Source organism: Centruroides vittatus, unplaced genomic scaffold (assembly GCF_030686945.1).
Source record: "Centruroides vittatus isolate TY-2023 unplaced genomic scaffold, ASM3068694v2 contig_1343, whole genome shotgun sequence".
NCBI classification, from domain to species: domain Eukaryota; kingdom Metazoa; phylum Arthropoda; class Arachnida; order Scorpiones; family Buthidae; genus Centruroides; species Centruroides vittatus.
In genome coordinates this window covers 293,291-311,057 of record NW_027120855.1, presented here as the reverse complement: position 1 = coordinate 311,057, position 17,767 = coordinate 293,291, and the positions used below count along the sequence as shown (strand labels likewise).

Below are 17,767 nucleotides of genomic sequence, written 5' to 3'. Positions count from 1 at the left end.
TCTTATTTACATACTTAGTTGCTAACATTAACTTTGTTCTGGCAGCTTTAAGTTTCCGACAAAGCTTATAAACCGTTTACAAAATATTTATCATAATTTTCTGGGATGTTTAAGACAGTTTATCAAGTATTTCTCTACTAGTGATTGTGGGGACTCCCCCCTCCATTTTTTTTTCTGCGGAGTGTTACTTCCGTCGGGCAGTGCAAGTGCGCAAGATGTTTCCTACGGCGCTTATTTCTCCGTGAGTTGTTTTATCTTCATTTTTCATTACTAACAAGAGAGTGGTGGGGAACCTTCGTCTTAAATAAACATAAACCCCAAACAAAAGATAATAAAACAGAAATAATAATAAAATAAAAATAACGTTCGGACTCAGTTCCTTACAGTGTTATTTGTCTTCTTATTAAATACATACTGATCAGTGGCGTGCAGTGACAATTTTCCAAAGGGACAGATGTGAGAGAACCTATTTTTCATACATTATTCTATAACAGTTATTATTTAAATACCCAGGGGGAAAAATAATTTTATTGACACATTAATTTTTCTATTTATTGTGTCGAAAAAGCATAGTAAGTTTCCACAATAACAAATCTTGTACGAAGCTTACTAGCAGATAAACTTTTATTTATTTGTATAATGAAATCTTCTTATCTTCTTTAAGAACAAATTTTTCTATAACAAGATTATAAAAATTTTTTTGTTCTTGGAGGTCTTTAATCAAAGCCTTTTCAATTGACAACAAAGAGAAAGCTGGGAAATTCTGTTGCCACCTTGAATGTTTCAAACATAGCTTTTAATTCATTTCAATGTAGAAAACATGTGTTCCACTGTGGAAGTGCTCAATGGAATGGTGCACACAAGACAACAGAATTTGTATGTATCTACATATGCTTCTTCAGCTAAGTTGGTACATTTCAGAAAACTCATAATTTCAGTCACTGTTTTGTTTGAGAAATTGACAACCTGTACACTGCCATTAACTCACTTCTCAAATTTTTAAAAAATGAGCACATTTCTGTAACTATATGTCAAAGAAGCAAATAAGTTTTCTGGAAATGTGGTTTTAAATTACCAAAATTTCTTCGAGTCAGTTAATTTCAGAAACTGAAGTTCTTTCAGATCATTAAATCTTACTTGCATCTGACTAACGATTGTATCGAAAATCTCATTGTAGAAACACAAATGTCTCATTCTAGTGTTTTTTAATTCATTTTCTCTATGGCACTTTCTTGTTGGTTCAATGATGTCATATTTTTCTTTCACATTTGCATAAACTTCTTGGAAGTTATTACGAGCTACTTGGAGGACAGAAATTTTTTTTTCACTTTTTCAATACAGTGTTTAATATCGTAAGTTTTAGTTTGAAGAATATTGAATAATTATCAGTAACGGAAAAAAATATGGCTAAAAATTTCCAGTTAGAAAGAGAAATTAAAATCCTTCAAAGATGTTAAATACTCTTTGGTAGTTATGAATGAGTCAGCATCCCAGTTGTCTGGATTAGTAACAATATCTTCAAAAAACTTGATCAACTCTGTTTTATTTTCATAGGCCACATTTAAAATTCTTGAGTTGTAGTTCCATTGTGTATTTTTCACTGTAGGAAATCATTTATTCACTTCTGACTCATTGAATGCATTTACATGCTTTGTAGAATGTGAGAAAAATGATGGAAGGCCACTCAATGTCTTAAAAAATATCTGGCACTCTTTTATGGAATTCACTGATTGTGACAAGGTTAAGTCAAGTCTGTGTGCATAACAGTGCATTAAAAGTGCATTGGGACATTTCTTCTATACAAGAGTCTGACCATTCAAATGGCCAGAAAATGTTGAAGCTCCATCATAACCCTATGCCACAAGTTTTATCTTTACATCCAAAATCTGAAAGCACCTTAAACACATGGTCACTTAAAGCAACTGCTGAGTGATCCTTGCTCACATTTGTAAATCCAAGAAATCTCTCCTTGATTTCTGCTTCTTTTACATATCAAATAACAGTGAAAAGTTCAGATAGTTTTGAAATATCTATTGTTTCATTGAGCATGATTGCAACAAAGCTGGCATCCTTTATTTCTCCCTTTATTATATCTTGAACTATGTCTCCAATATATTCAATAATGTCATTTTGAATTCTATTTGAAGTTTAATATCTTTTGATTATTTGACATGAGCATTCAATTTGCTATCATATTTTGCTAACATGTGCAGCAACTCAACATAGTTTCCCCTATTTACAGATTCCTTGCCTAAATTATTTATTAAATTACTAAAATTATAATTATTAATTTAGAAAAGAGATGGCACCTAATGTCTACCTCTAATAGCAAATTTATTTATATTAATTATTTGATTATAGCCATATTGTTGGTTGATTATTTTGTTATGCTTCAAAACATTTATTCTGGGTTGATTAATTAATAGAATGTCTATTATTCTTATATTAAATTTTTTCAATCTTGTAATTGCAGCCAAATGTGATTGTGTCTTTTGTGGCAAATCTTTACTTTGTGGAAGTTACTAATGTCACAAAAGCCAGCCCTATTCCACATTCTTTTATCATCTTCAAAAAGAACACAAGGCCAACAAAACAATTTGTTTTTTGATTTACAAGCAGTCAGCCATTTTGATGAATTTTAACATTCAAACTTAAAATGTCCTATATAGGTCTTCATTTTTGTGGTAAGATTTATATCGGGTGTAGGCCTATCTTCTCGTATTATATCCTGTTTTTCTTGGAAACTTAGAGCTCCAAACAATGTTTCAAGTAGGAAATCCAGAATATAACATGGAAATCATTGATTGTCTTTACTCTGATGTGATGATTCACCTAGATCAGCTGCATCATTCACAGATTCAAACTGTGTTATGCTTTTGTTGCTTCTCCTGCTGCTTCTCCTAATGAGTCCCCTTCCACATTGAATTCAAAGCTTTCTAATTATGGATACTGTCTTTTAAGTAGATTTACCCTTTAGATGAAAAACTTTTAAGTGTTTTATAATAATAGAAATACAAAACTTACTAATGAAATGCTGTCTTCAATAAGCACAGGAGAATAAAAATCTCTTAATACAGAACTGTCTGGACACATACAAAACACAACAGTATAACAGGAACACGTGTCTACAAGCTACTGTGGGGCAGAGGGCGCTGCCGCAATTTTGTCATGCTGACTCGACTTCACTTTCGGACACTGTCGAGGAGAGATGTTTTTCTTTGTGTTTCATGCCAACCTAACCTACTGTAAATACTTCTTAATAGTGAATAATACTACTGTATATATCTAACAAATGCAATGAATAAAGTAAGATATTTCGCTAGGATCAGTGTCTTCGTTAATCTTCGCAGATGAACAAAGGACACGGGACACGCGACCAAGATTGAAGCGATCTTCATCTAAGGTAGGGCCAAACTCGAACCAGTTCTACTGAAACGGGCCGATGGATTTTAGCCACACCGCTAAACTAGTCCTGTGGATGAGTCAACTACTAAAAGACTTGGGGGTGTTTAGGTTTGGATTGTGGAAGAGTCGAACTTGGCGTAAGAGAGGGGAGGTCAGATGGGAAAAATAAATGAAAAAATACATATTCTTCAAGTAAAAGGTTTTGAATCAAATACAAATGCATTAAAAATAATAATCAGACAGTATTTCAAGGAATTTAGGGGACTATCCTAAATTCCCTCGTCCATTTTTTGCATGCCACTGATACCGATGTTCCTTGAACCTTGCTTTTAGATTCTGTGCAGTGGCTTTTGAAGTATATTAGTCTTCATTGGAAATGCTGGTTCTCCAGTGGAATGGAGTAGAGCACTGATTGTGATAGAATGTTTTTCTTTGGGTTTGTCATTTCTTAGGACCATGGTTCTCAATCTTTTTGAAGTCGGAGAACACCAAACTTTGACATCGGAACACTTTGAAGTAGGAGTGGCAAAAACTTTTTGAAGTCAAGAGTGCACTTGGTCTAGTATATGACATCACTGTCATTTGCTGATTACATTCCCATACAAAAATGATTTTACTTTGTATTAATTTTTCTTTTGCAATAACTTTTAATTGTACAGTAATACCTCGACTTACGCTACCCCAACTTACACGAACCCGGAGTTACGCGATTTTCAAATCTCGACGATTCGTCTTTCGTTTGAGTGCCACGCAACTCTCGATTACTCATTCCCCCCACACTATTGTTTGGCTTACATGTTCGGATGTGCCATGCGGAATCAACACATAGCTACAATTTATTTTGTGTTATTCATTTCTGTGTTTGTTATATCTATGGAGACTCGAGAGACTTTACTATGTCATCCAAATGAAGTAGAACTGATTCTTCTGCATCAAACAAGAAAAGAAAAACTTTATCTTTGGAATGTAAAGTTAACATTATTAGAGACTTCGATACAAAAATGAAAATTTGTGAATTGGCAAAACTTGATCCTTTAGACTAGTTCAATCAGAGGATTGAATGACGGTTGGAAACTTGACAGAAGGCCTCAGTTTAATTGAAAAGGGGTTACAAATTTTAGAAAATATAGACTCCAATGAAGAGTGCATTTCTTCTACAAAATGAGAAATAAAAAAATTATTAGCATGCTATGAGGAAATTTTGTGGGAGAAAAAAAATCTTTGAGCCGTCAGACGAATTTGTTAGATTTTATGAAGCCTTCTACATCAAAATAACTTCGGTTTACGATTTTAATAATATAATTTGTTATACATGCGTATTATCTAAGATTTTATTAAATATTTTTTTCTAAATTATTGATTTCTTTAGTCTCCGGCTTCAATTAAAAATAATTTGTATGTATTTATATGCGAAGTTATATCCCGACTTACGCGAATTTGACTTATGCAGTTATTGCTCGGTTCCACCTATCACGTAAATTCGGGGTATTACTGTATATTTCATTTTGTTGCATAACACTTGAAGTGGCTTCATGGAACACTCGTGTTCTGTGGACCACAAATTGAAAACCATTGTAGGGTTGCATTTATAGCTATTCTCACATTGCTAGTCCTGGCAACCTTCTTATGGCCTTTTTTGAGAGTTGAAAAATAATTTATCATGCATCTACTTACTTGATTTAGTTGTAAGGATGTATGTGTTGTTTGATTACATGTGAAGATTAGATTCATTAGATTACATGTTAATGTTATCCAATAAAGTTAACATTGCCAAATAGCATGGTTATCCAACAACATTAATATGTAATCCAATTTTGACATGTAATCAAACAACACGTACACCCTTACAACCAAACCATTTAAGTAGATGCATGATAAATTATTTTTCAACTCTCAAAGAAGTCCATAAGAAGGTTGCCAGGTCCAACGTGAGAATAACTATAAATGCAACCCTACAATTTTTGGTATCCTAAGAAACGACAAACCCAAAGAAAAACATTCTAACGCATTGGTACTTTACTCCATCCCACTGGAGGACCAGCATTTTCAATGAAAACTAATATACTTCAAGAGCCATTGCACAAAATCTAAAAGCAAGATCAAGCAAGTAACATCAGTATGTATTTAATAGGAACACAAATAACAGAGTCCCAGTGGCATATACCTGACAGCAGGATGTACAAATTGCATGAAAAGACGTAGCAATAATCCAACCTGCTAGAAATGCCGACGACCTCCATAACTTGGAAATGCTAGAAATGTATAAGGCTCAAAAGGAGCAAACGTGCATTAATTTTAGAGATGCGGACAGTTTATCCACAGTGTGGAGATGTATTTATGAAGTTTGAACTTTAGCATTCATTGTTTTACAGAGGGTTTATTCCGTTTGGTATCGTTCTGAATGTATTTTTATTGGTTTATGTTATAACTTTAGAATTTTGTATTTTGTTCTTTTAAATTTAGAACATTGATTATGCATTCTATCCATTAACTTATTTGAATTCTGTATGTTTCCTGTAATTGGTTGAAAATGTTTTTAATGTATTAAACTCATTGCTGGATATCAGTAAGGTGTGCTTTTAGTATCTCACTTTTTCTGGTTAACATTAACATCATTCAGTTATATGTTAATAATGTAAATATGATGTAATAGTTATACTTTAAGTTTAAATTACTTATATAAATCTTAATAACTAAAAAGAAACTTAATATTAAAAATATTTATTAATATTTTAATAGGATGAGAATATCCATTTAGATCCTGCATTGGAAAATGCTTGTAAAAATGATCAGCTTAAGTTTTGCAATAATAAAAGTCCTGGAGAATCTCAGGTAAAATGTTATTGAAAACTGATTTTAGGAATATCAGATTTTTTAAATAATAAATGATGTATTAACAGTAAAAAATAAAATTATAAATTTTATGTATTTTAACAAGAAATTAAGAAGTTTAAAATCCTTGAATATTTCTAGAAAATCATTACATTACCTATTTAATTTATTTTTCAAAAATTTATTATATATTTCATTTTTACTATCAATATTAATTTAAACATTTTCATACTCTTTACAATATGGCAAAGTTTTCGTACAGATATTTGTTTCTTTTGACAATATATTTGTCTTAATGTATGCTATTGTTATGCAGCAAATTTAAAATGCCTTTTAATTTATCATTTAAGGAATGAAACTGGAATATTTTGTAATGACAAATCTCTGAGAGTAACCAAATTGAGTAGTGTTGTGCACTAGAAATGGACAACTACCAATTTTATTTCATCAATCATTTATGGAAAGTGTTTTATTAGAATGGAATGAATGTCAATAATTAAAAAAGGAAGCCATATTATCTTGCTGGGTAGCAGTGCTATTGGGATAATGTGTAAATATTGTCTAAAAAGTCTCTCTGGGCAGTATAATTTAAAAAGTACAGTTAACTTGTTATTATTCTGTCTACCTCTAACCAAATTGATTTGTGTGTGATTATTTGTTAGCTTTATAATAGCCTGTTCATTTGGAAACAAAGAATAAAATAGATTGCGTACCAATATGCCACTGTATACAAACCAGCACTATTGAGCATTCGATAAAAGCATACAAACTAGATTATAAGTGTGAGGACCAAATTAAGCAAGTCCGATTGTAAAATTTTATTGTGTCACCTCAAGAGTCAAAGGATGTACATTCTTCCGCCGTCAGAGGATGTACTGTCTTCTGCCGTCAACCCCGCTTCCCTTCTCGCCGGATTCAACATCTGAGTCAAGGAACTCGACTCACCCCCCCTCGCGATTGGTGATCGCAGCAGATGAGACCTGGAGTATAAAAGGGGGGAGATATCGGAGAACGGGGCTTCCGTTCGAAGAAGACGTACGTCCCGGTGAAACCGAGTCTGAAAGCCAATTCGAGACCGCAGACACTCCCGCCTGCGAGTCCAATCCTGCAGTTCGAAAGAAGACGAGGGAAAACTCCAGAGCCGAAGTACATTCATCGTAGTCGATAACCGAGAGGTATGACTTCCCCAACCAATGTGAACTCTCTCTCTCCCGCGATTAGGGACGGTTTGCGAAGCTTCGATATATTAAATTCTATAGTCCAATAAATCTTATCTGTGTTGTCCTGTTACTACGGATATTACCTTTTCTTGTCGACGACCCCACACACTTCCTCCACTCGACCGGACAATTAATTACCCGATCCCGACAAGTCGGGATATCGCGCAAAATTAGCCATCCTTGACAGTGGGGCGGGTCTTGCCGACCTATTCGCCAAGAAAAAGGAGGTACGACTCTGTCCTACCTCCCGGCGTTTCCCACATAAGCAATAATATTAGTGATCGATTGATTGATATAGGAATTATCTGATCTGATACTGATATTTTTTTTGTCCAATTAAGATATCATATTTTGAAACTCAGATTTTTAATACATGACAAACAATGTGAATTTTAATAACTTTATTTTTATATTTGCTTAAAATCACAGAAATCAGACTGTCGTTATAGACTTTAAAGAATTAAAAGCTAGTGGCTTTCTTTCTTTGGTAACACATCACACAAGGAACAGTTGATTTATTTATTTTTTATTAAAGGAAATGCATTCTGGGTTTTAATGACCCCTCTTCAGTCCTGAGACTTTACAAATAAAAAAAAAAGAGGTATGGGTTACATTATACAGAATAATACATATAATATTTTAACAAAATTTTTAAAAAAATAACTTACATGGTTGATTGTTGGTTACAATTGACATTAGAGAGTATGTTGGGTAATTGACTTGGTAATCAGTTTACTACGGTTGCTGCAGAGATTGGATCATCTTTGAGTATGCAGTTGCATTTGTAGAATGAAGGGAGGACAGAGTAGGTTCACTAGATGGGGGCCATCTGGAGGAGGTGGGGCGGGATGGAATCACATGTAGATACTACGTGTTAGGGAGGAGGGGTTTCCAGATGTCACTAATGGTTAGACCGTCATTTAAATTCGTTTTATAAGTTTTTATTTTTGTGATTTTGAGATGTTCATAAAATTTTCTTTTTATACTATTTTTTTTCTATTCTGAGTATTTTTAGATTATTAAGTGAGATCTCACAACCTTCACTATTACAATGTATGGCTACGGTAGAATTAGTGTAATTAAATTTAATAGCACACGAATGTTCTTTCAGTCTGATTTTTAGGGTTCTTCCAGTTTCACCTATATATTGGTAATTCGGTTGGCAGCTGCAGGATATTCTATGTATGACGTTATTTTGTTGCATTATATCAATATTTTGAATAATATTTTTTTTTATCGTATACAGGCACAATGAAGTGACATTTTTCTCAACACTAGGCTAGTTGAATCTTTTATTTAGTTAGTAACTAAATAAAAGATTCAACTAGCCTAGTGTTGAGAAAAATGTCACTTCATTGTGCCTGTATACAATAAGCAAATACAACACGGTTTCAACAACATCAAATATTTTTTTTAGTTATTAGTAAATACAGGGACTAGAGTTATGTGGTTTTACTATTTTTTAATTTTTCCAAAAATTGTGGGGATAAATACTAAGAATAGAAAAATAGTATAAAAATGAAATTATATGAACATCTTGAAATCATGAAAATAAAAACTTATAAAATGAACTTCAACGACGGTGACATCTGGAAACCCCTCCTTCCTAACACGTAGTATCCACATGTGATTCCATCCCGCCCCACCTCCTCCAGATGGCCCCTATCTAGTGAACCTACTCTGCCCTCCCATGTAGATACAGCTTCATTCTACAAATGCAACTGCATAGTCCAAAGATGATCCGATCTCTGTAGCAACCGTAGTAAACTGATTACCACGTCAATTACCCAACATACTGTCTAATGTCAATTGTAACCAACAATCAACCATGTAAGTTATTTTTTAAAAAATTTTCTTAAAATATTATATGTATTATTCTGTAAATGTAACCCATATATCTCTCTCTTTTTTTTTTATTTGTAAAGTTTCAGGACTGAAGAGGGGTCATTAAGACTTGAAACGCATTTCATTTAATAAAAAATACATAAATCAACTGTTCCTTGTGATGAATTACTGAATAAAGAAAGCCACTAGCTTTTAATTGAAAGTCTACAAAAAAACCAGTAATGGAAACCTAATTAGAATTTCCTTAGTTACAATGTAATACTGAGATTAATTAAAAATAAAAAAATAATTGAAGTCGAATGTAATGGGAGTTCTTGCCAATGTCAATGGATCAGCTGTTTTTAGCACAGCATGCTTTGTTATGACAGCAATGATCACACAGATTTTTTCAGAAAAACTTTTAGAAAACATGTGAATATTTTAGTGTGTACCAAGGAACTCAAATTTTTAAAGGTTGAAATTTTTGCAAATTTTTTTACTACTTTTTTAGATGTATTTTCTTTTAAAAAATGCCACCATATTTGATTTTTTAAAATTTTTTAAAAAGTAACAAACACTAACAGGTTAAAATATAGGGGAAAATATGGAAAATCAAAAATGTTTATAAAATGATCATAGAACTTCTATTTACCTATTTTATCAAAACAATTCAGATCAGAGTTTAACCTTTTCCATGCGGTTAGGTACCGATCAGTCTGTATCACGTGACTTCTTCGTTTATCGGTGATGCGAAACGTACCGATTGGTCCAAATTAAAAAATTAGATTAATTTGTGCTATATTCGAGTTTTCCAGAGACCCCTACTATTCTACATCCCCTACAGAAATACATCCCCTACTATTCTACAGTAAATCTTCGCAGTTAACTACACAGTTGGCTGAAAACAATCAAAGGGAAACTCCTTCTACAGTTTTATTGAGTCTTTTCTGTCTTTGTTGACGTTACTTTAACTAATCACAGACTTACGAAACGAAAAAATTGCCGCGAAAAGCCCCGCCTCCAACCTTTGAATTAAAATGTAAACAATCACTGTAAATTTGCTTTTTAAATCGATTTTTAATTCTAATTAACTAATTTAATGCACTTAGACATTAAATTAAGTAATTCGACAATATTTAGGCGAGTAAATATGTTTTTAAAACTATGTAGCGATAAATATTCCCGGGAAACTCCACCTTCCTATAGTAAGTCTATGGAAGGTGTTTGCGCTGTTAATTTGGCTTTAAAATTTTTGTCAAATGAATTCATATATATTTTGAATACATTTAATTATTTTACAAAAGTAAGAGCAAAGCTCTACGACTGACACAGTCGTACAGCTGACTAATCGGTGTCGCTTCACGATAACAATCGACTACTCTCCCAGCTAAGTAATTAGAGACATAGTGTGAATAATGGCAATAACTTCTACCCCACTCTAGGTAGAAAGCTGCGGTTTGTTTTGTTTAATAGAGGACAGATGTTTCTATCTAACAGATGTACAAAGTTCAGCGATTCTCTGTAAATTAATTTTTTTTTTTGTTCGTAACCTTCAAATTTGTTCGTAAACTTCATATTATTTTAAATATGTATAAAACTAAAAATTATACAATCGTAAACTGTAATATGTTTTTAATCAAACACAAAAAACAGATTGAATATAGCGCAATATTGAAGCGAAATATCGCGATTCAAAAAATTACCCCAAAAACGCAAAAATGCACCGCATAACGAATTCCACCTATTTACTTAATGCTAAAGGTTTTCCGCATGGAAAGGGTTAAGCGAACAATTCATTAACATGGAAATTTTCTGAGTGGGAGGAACAAGTGAAAATTTTGTTTTATTTCAACCTGACAAGAAATTCTGACAATTAAATATTGTTGAAAACAGTTTGAATTAAAAACAGATTTTTTCTTAAAGCTGTTTTGCTTTTATATAAATTTTCAGATTGACAATAATCAAAACTGACTAATCATTAAATAGTATCCCACATTGTGAGTACTGGCCAGATGATTTGCACTTACCGTATATCTTGGCAGATAAGATGATGTTCGGATAAGACGAGGTATAAATTTTTGTCAAAGTTTTATAGTTTTAGCTTATATCTGTCCTATAAGATGACCCCAAACTATCAACGGCCTATGAATTTAGTTCAGATCGGTGATCGTCATCTGAATAATAATGCTGTATAGTGTATATGGAATTATGTCCTATTTGTAATTTTTTGAATGAACAAATTTATTTTCTTGCATCGGCCAGCACTGTCTTGAGATTGTTGCAAACATTCGCACTGATTCGGAATTCGGGTAATGACCTTGACTATTCACAAAAATGTCATATGGACTATTCTATTTTGTGGACATACTCTACTCTCTAGTAGTAAATAGTTACGGTTTGTTCGTTTTACTATAATGGTTTTAATTCATATAAATTTCAATCTAATTTTCTTTTGTATCTGTCCTATAAGATGACCCCAGATTTTGGGGGCTTTTTTTTATGATTCAACTACCTTCTTATCTGCCAAGATATACAATACTTATTTTACACTTCTTAGATTTGAAATTTGCTTCAAAGACTGCAGTTATATACAAAAGTTTACAGGAAGTCCATACATGTTCTCATCTACATTGATTACATCTCCAGCTATCCCTTCAGGTATGAGATAACAGCCTTTTAAAGCTGGATTTGCCAGGCCCTCCAATTTTCAACCACAGAAGAAAGCTTAGAGCTTGACAACATCACGAAGATGACGACTTTTGCTTACTGACGTGTAATTCCATTAATAACTATTCTGATTTGCTTCTAATACAAAGCACCCAAAGAGGGCAAATATAAATCACATGAAGAGAAACTTAAGATTTTTGTAATGAGATTTTGGACAATGAAAACTATGGGAGAATATAACAGAAGCAAACCTATGAATAGCCATACTTTGCCACCTTACCATCTTCAATTATATCAAAAACTAAAAAGAGACTTTTCCCAGACCTATAGAGCAGGAGTCGATCAAATGCCACATGTGCAGAAGAGAACGTGAGGACTCTCAAATACATTCAATTCTGTTTTTACACAATTTTGGGTTAATGTTACCTATGGTAGCAAGATATGGCAATGGGGAAATTTTTCTACCCTACATTCTAGACGGCAATGGGGAATTTTTTTTCTACCTTACGTTCTAGATGGCGACGGGGAAATTATTTCTACCCTACGTTCAACGTGGCCGCGTTTCCGGTTGCCATCACAAAAAAAAAAAAAAAAAAATAATAATAAATACAAATAAAAAATAGGATAACTTACTTTGTTACTGAGCTTTTTCCCTTCTACTTTCTAAGTCATCTATGCGGTTATATCCCTTCCATTTGTCTGTGAATACTATGCTGCCGGAATTCATGTATTTTGATATTATCCAATTCAGAGTTATTTCAGATCTGTCATTAACCTGGCATATAAAACAAGTCTTGTCCTCCTGGCATATACCTCCAACGATCCATTTAGTACTTTTCATTTTTCGTCCTTTTTCATATTTACGTTTACATATCACTGTTTTGTCTATTTCCACCATTTTGCCAACACCTCCTATTTTAAACGATGTTAGATTATGTAAAGACATTAACATAACGAAATGTATGTGGTTCGACCAGTCTATGCCTGCCTTTTTAGAAATACCCGAGGAAATTGCCGAATTACTCGTCGTGCACTCTAAACCAATATAGTGCCATATGAATGTCAAAATATTCACCTGTGACATATTGCTACATTTCCCTTTGAACGTTCCTTCGAAAGCCGAACTATTCCGCCAGCATTTTCGGCAACGCATTGTGCATGATTTCCGGTTGCTGCGATAACTCAATTTGCATGTTTGGCCACATTTCTGGCAAACTTCCTCGATGTGTTGGAGGCCCAGTTTTACGACAAATTTCGGTCTGCCATCAATTCTTTCGTCTAATCCTAGTTCAGAAGACTCTGCTTCGATTAACTGGTAAAATCATTGCCCAGTACACTCTTTCCAAAATTCGTCTGATTCAATATCACAATTCGACACGACTAACTTGTGGAATATCTTTCCAAAAAATGCAAAAATCGCTTAGTCAATTTTTCAATAAATAAATTCCAATCGCTTAAATTCAAAAGGAAAATTATTATTATTATTTATAATAGAAAAATTCCAAAAGTATCCAAACGTCAAAATAATCTTTTCGCACAACAACATGCCTACTCCACTTTCGGGGGAAAAAAATTTGCATAATTGCCGATCATTTACGTCAAAGCACCCTCTACGGAATTCATTACTTGATAAAATCCTCGTTCGAGATTCTCCTTCGATAATCTCGCGTCTCCATTTCGAGGTTACAGGAAACACGGCCACGTCGGACGTAGGGTAGAAAACAAAAATTCCCCATCTCTGTCTAGAATGTAGGGAAAAAGAATTTCCCCGTCGCCATCTGGAATATAGGGTGGAAAGAATTTCCCCTTAGCCGTCTTCACTACCATAGGTAACATTAACCCAATTTTGATTTAACATGGTCTAGAAAATGTTTCAAATCTCTTTTTACATGATTTGATAAATTTTTGATAAATTTGCCTTCTCAAAAATCTCTTATTACCTTAATTGACAGCAACCTTCCATACTTTTCCAGCACATGTTTTACTGCTGGAAAAGTGGATGGTTGTCATCACTTTAAGTAATTGACTGAAGAAGAGCCCAGGAGGGGTGTCAAAAACGTTTTCACTTTAGAAATTTTGCTCCGGTTAATTGTTTCAAGTAAGAAGATTTATATTTCAACCCGGTGTATTAGGAAGCATAATAATCAAGTAATTGAAGTAATATTTCTAGTTTTCATAACAATTTAATTTGACTTTCAAAAATCTCTATTTGATTTTAATTCTAAGAAAGATTTTTATATTGCCTTTTCTAGAAAATTGCTCTTTTAAAAATTCCTAGAATTTGCATTTTTTTAAAAATTCTTCTTGTCCTATGTACTGTACACTAAGATGGCTTTTTACAAATTCATTGTGAGTTTGTCTAGAATCATAATGAGGGCAACCAGACAGTAAGAGACAGGGCCACAATATATCTGGGACAGACTGCCCATGAAAAATGCATGAAGTTTGCTTAATTTAATCCTATATTCCCAGGATTGGATTGAATTGAAATGATGGAATAAGGCAATGCAACACTTAAGCAATCTTCCACAACAGACTTCTTGGGATGACTTTTATGGGAAACTGCTTGTTTAGGTGTTAGACATGTGAAGAAAACCCAGAAAACTCCACATTGTCAGTCCATTGGTGAAATGCAAACCCACAGTGTACAGCAAACCAGTGCATCCATTTGGTTACTATTGAATTGGTCTCCAAGAATGATGGGCTGATGCCTTAACCATCTTGGCCATCTGGCTGTCAGGATTTGCATTTAAGGTTGCTTACACATGCTCAAGTAAATTTTAAGATTTGGCTGTTTTTTGACTTATTTGACTTTGTTTAGCAACAATTAGTCATTCATTTTGACTTTATTTGAAGTTTAACTAATTGTTTGTATGATTGCTATTTGGTATTAAAAGTTAGTGGTATTCCATTGAAAAAGTCAAATAAAAAATAAAAATAATTAAAATTAGTGCAAATAATATAAATTTATTAAATTTTCCTGAGAAGTAAGTTACAGTTGTTTCTCTTCCAATTTATTAGAGAAAATTGAAATATTTTCTTTAACCACTTTCTATTATATTAATTGGTTTGTTGTATTATTTTTGTATTTGGATTGTGTCTTTTATTACATGAATTTTTCAGGCATGTATTTTCTGTGTAAAAACAAAATTGGGTTTACTACATTGTAGCACTTCTTGACAATTAAACACCAAACTAGGTAAACATAGAAGATGGCCTTGCTACAACAGCCTTAGTCTTACCAGCTAGAGAAAGAGAGATGAAAATATATTGGCCTCAAGCATGAATATTCATTCTAAATTAAAACTTTTTAACATGTAGAACAGCAGATGAATTAACAGTTGCTATTTTTAATTAATCTGCTGTTCTAAGTTGTCTCATTTGCTGTTGATTGCTTCATCTCCTTTGATAGCTGCTATTAAAGGAAATGAAGCAATCAATAGCATGAAAGGATGATTTCAACCCTGGAATGTGAGAATTATCAACACACAGAATAAAATTGTGCAATGAAAAACAGCCCTTCGGGGGTCTGCTTCAATACTCTAAATCACAATTGTTACTAACTGGCTGAAGCAGTCACGTACTTGCAATGAAACAACATACATTCTAAAGTATTTTAAAGTTAAACATTTATTTTTGAATGTGTAATATTGAACTGTGTTCAGATGGATCTAAAGATGGAACTTAGTTCCCAAAATATTTATCATCATTTTTATTATCATTTTTAATATATTTCTTGACTCTTATTTTACAAGCATAAGCTTAAATCTTTAATGTCTTTCATGAAGTCAGTTTAAGCGTAGTCAAATTGAAATACTCATTTGTAAAGAAAAATGATGGCATTACGTCATCATAATTTATCATTTGGCAATGAACGCAAATCACTTTAACTGCTTGACTGATAGTAACTTAAAAAGAATTTAGTTGTCATTGTGAACTCTTGTGACATAATGTATAAACAAAAATTATTTTATCCTACAGAAGATTTCAAAGGACTATTTCTGCTGCAAAGTCATTCCCACTACACTACCAATATGTAAAAACAGAAGCAATTTTTATATATAGTTTTACAATGGAAATAATAACTAATTGTTCTTTATGAAAATCAGAATTCGAACATTGTGATTTGACACATTTGTAAATGGAGAGAGAGAGAAGGAACTTGGATAGCTGACTTCCCTAGTAAAAAGCAATAAAATCCACATTTGAACTGTAAAGAAGAGAACAAATGTCATGTCTTTGCCTTCACTCTTGTTACTCATAGCTCAGATGCAATAAAAAGGATGAAGGAAATTAGTCATTACATTTAAATTACCAGAGAAAAGTGAATAAAAGTTATTTCCATTTTTAAGGTCAATAATGATCTAATTACACTCAAATTTTATCTGAAAAATTTTGTTCTCTTGATCCATAACGTAATAGTGAAATTGTACATCACAAAGCTTGATGTATTAATAATAAACCAAACGATTGCCATAATTAATCAATTTTTTGCTACTTTTTTGAAAAATAGTCCAATTAATTATGGTGATTGTTTGGTTCACGATGATATTCAATTTTTTGTTCTTAAACTAAACTATAATAATTTTTTCTTTTACTATTTTTCAGTTTTTAATTTTTCTAATTATTTAAATTTAGGTACTGGAATGTTTGAAAGAGCACAAGAAACTGTTATCGTCTGCCTGTCACAGAGTCATATTTAATCGAGAAAAAGATGAAATGTTTGATAATTCCATAGACTATAATCTTATGACGACGTGCAAGCGCATGATAAAAAAGTATTGCGAATCAGCTCAAATGTCTCAGGTAATTTTATTTAAATATTAAAAAATTATAATTTTAACTTACATTAAATATTATATAAAGGATTTTGAGAATACTGTAATTTTCTGCTTACAATTTTATCATCATATATTTTGCACATTTAAAGTGGATGTAATGCAGATGGCATTTGTCTCATATATCCTGTTTTTCCCTATTTTTTTATTTATTTACTAAATAATAATAATTAAGATCTGAATAATTATGCTCTTAAAAATTGAAAATATTTGATTATAATAAAAAATATTCTCAAAAAAAATTGATAAGCTCAGACATGTTTTGATTAATTTTTTCTCTTATATTAGTTTACTAGCTGTTACCCACAACTTCGCCCGTGCAGATTTTGCAAGCAAACACCATTTAAATTCAGTATTTCAACAACTATATAATACCTACTGCTGAGAATGATGAAATTGCTGAAAATCAAATGAACTGTTTTCAATTTGATAAATTTTCTGGAATGTTTACAATTGTTCTATAATCAAACCAATATGCAATAACAAATTCAAATTTAAAATGGTTTCAACATTTGGTTAAAAAATTAAAATACATAAAACTATTTATAACAATGTTTGAAATGTTATCAATTTAATACACCTAAGTATTCAATGAAGACTAAATGTAGTTGAAAACAAAAAATTGCATCAAAGATAGTACAGTAGAAACCGTTCTTCCGGTTAAGCCTTAATGCGCTCCCTCTCCCCACTGTGGGGGAATTTTGAAAAATCCCTTCTTAGTGTGCATTTCCATGACGTACCCTAACTGTGTACTAAATTTCACCTCTAGGTTCGGCGGTTTTCTCTGGGCGATGACGAATCAATCGGTCGGAACAATTTATATATTTAGATTTATCAAATCAGTTTTATATCAATAGATTATATATTCTCTGGTTGCACTGCCTAACAAAACATTGCTTTAAGTTCTCAGTTGTAAAGTTTGTTCTGTTTCTGTATAGTAGTATTACATATTTCAAAAACTTCTTTTGATGTCACATGACT

General features: G+C 32.5%; 1 protein-coding gene across 1 annotated transcript in view; it reads left to right on the top strand.

Moving 5' to 3' along the window:
• The window catches only part of Glg1 (golgi glycoprotein 1), a 171,409-nt gene that overhangs the window by 104,252 nt on the left and 49,390 nt on the right, over positions 1–17,767 (top strand). The window contains exons 16-17 of the mRNA XM_067289283.1: positions 6,145–6,237; positions 16,587–16,754. Of these exons, the coding sequence (XP_067145384.1) occupies positions 6,145–6,237; positions 16,587–16,754 (261 nt within the window). The remainder of the gene's footprint in view (positions 1–6,144; positions 6,238–16,586; positions 16,755–17,767) is intronic.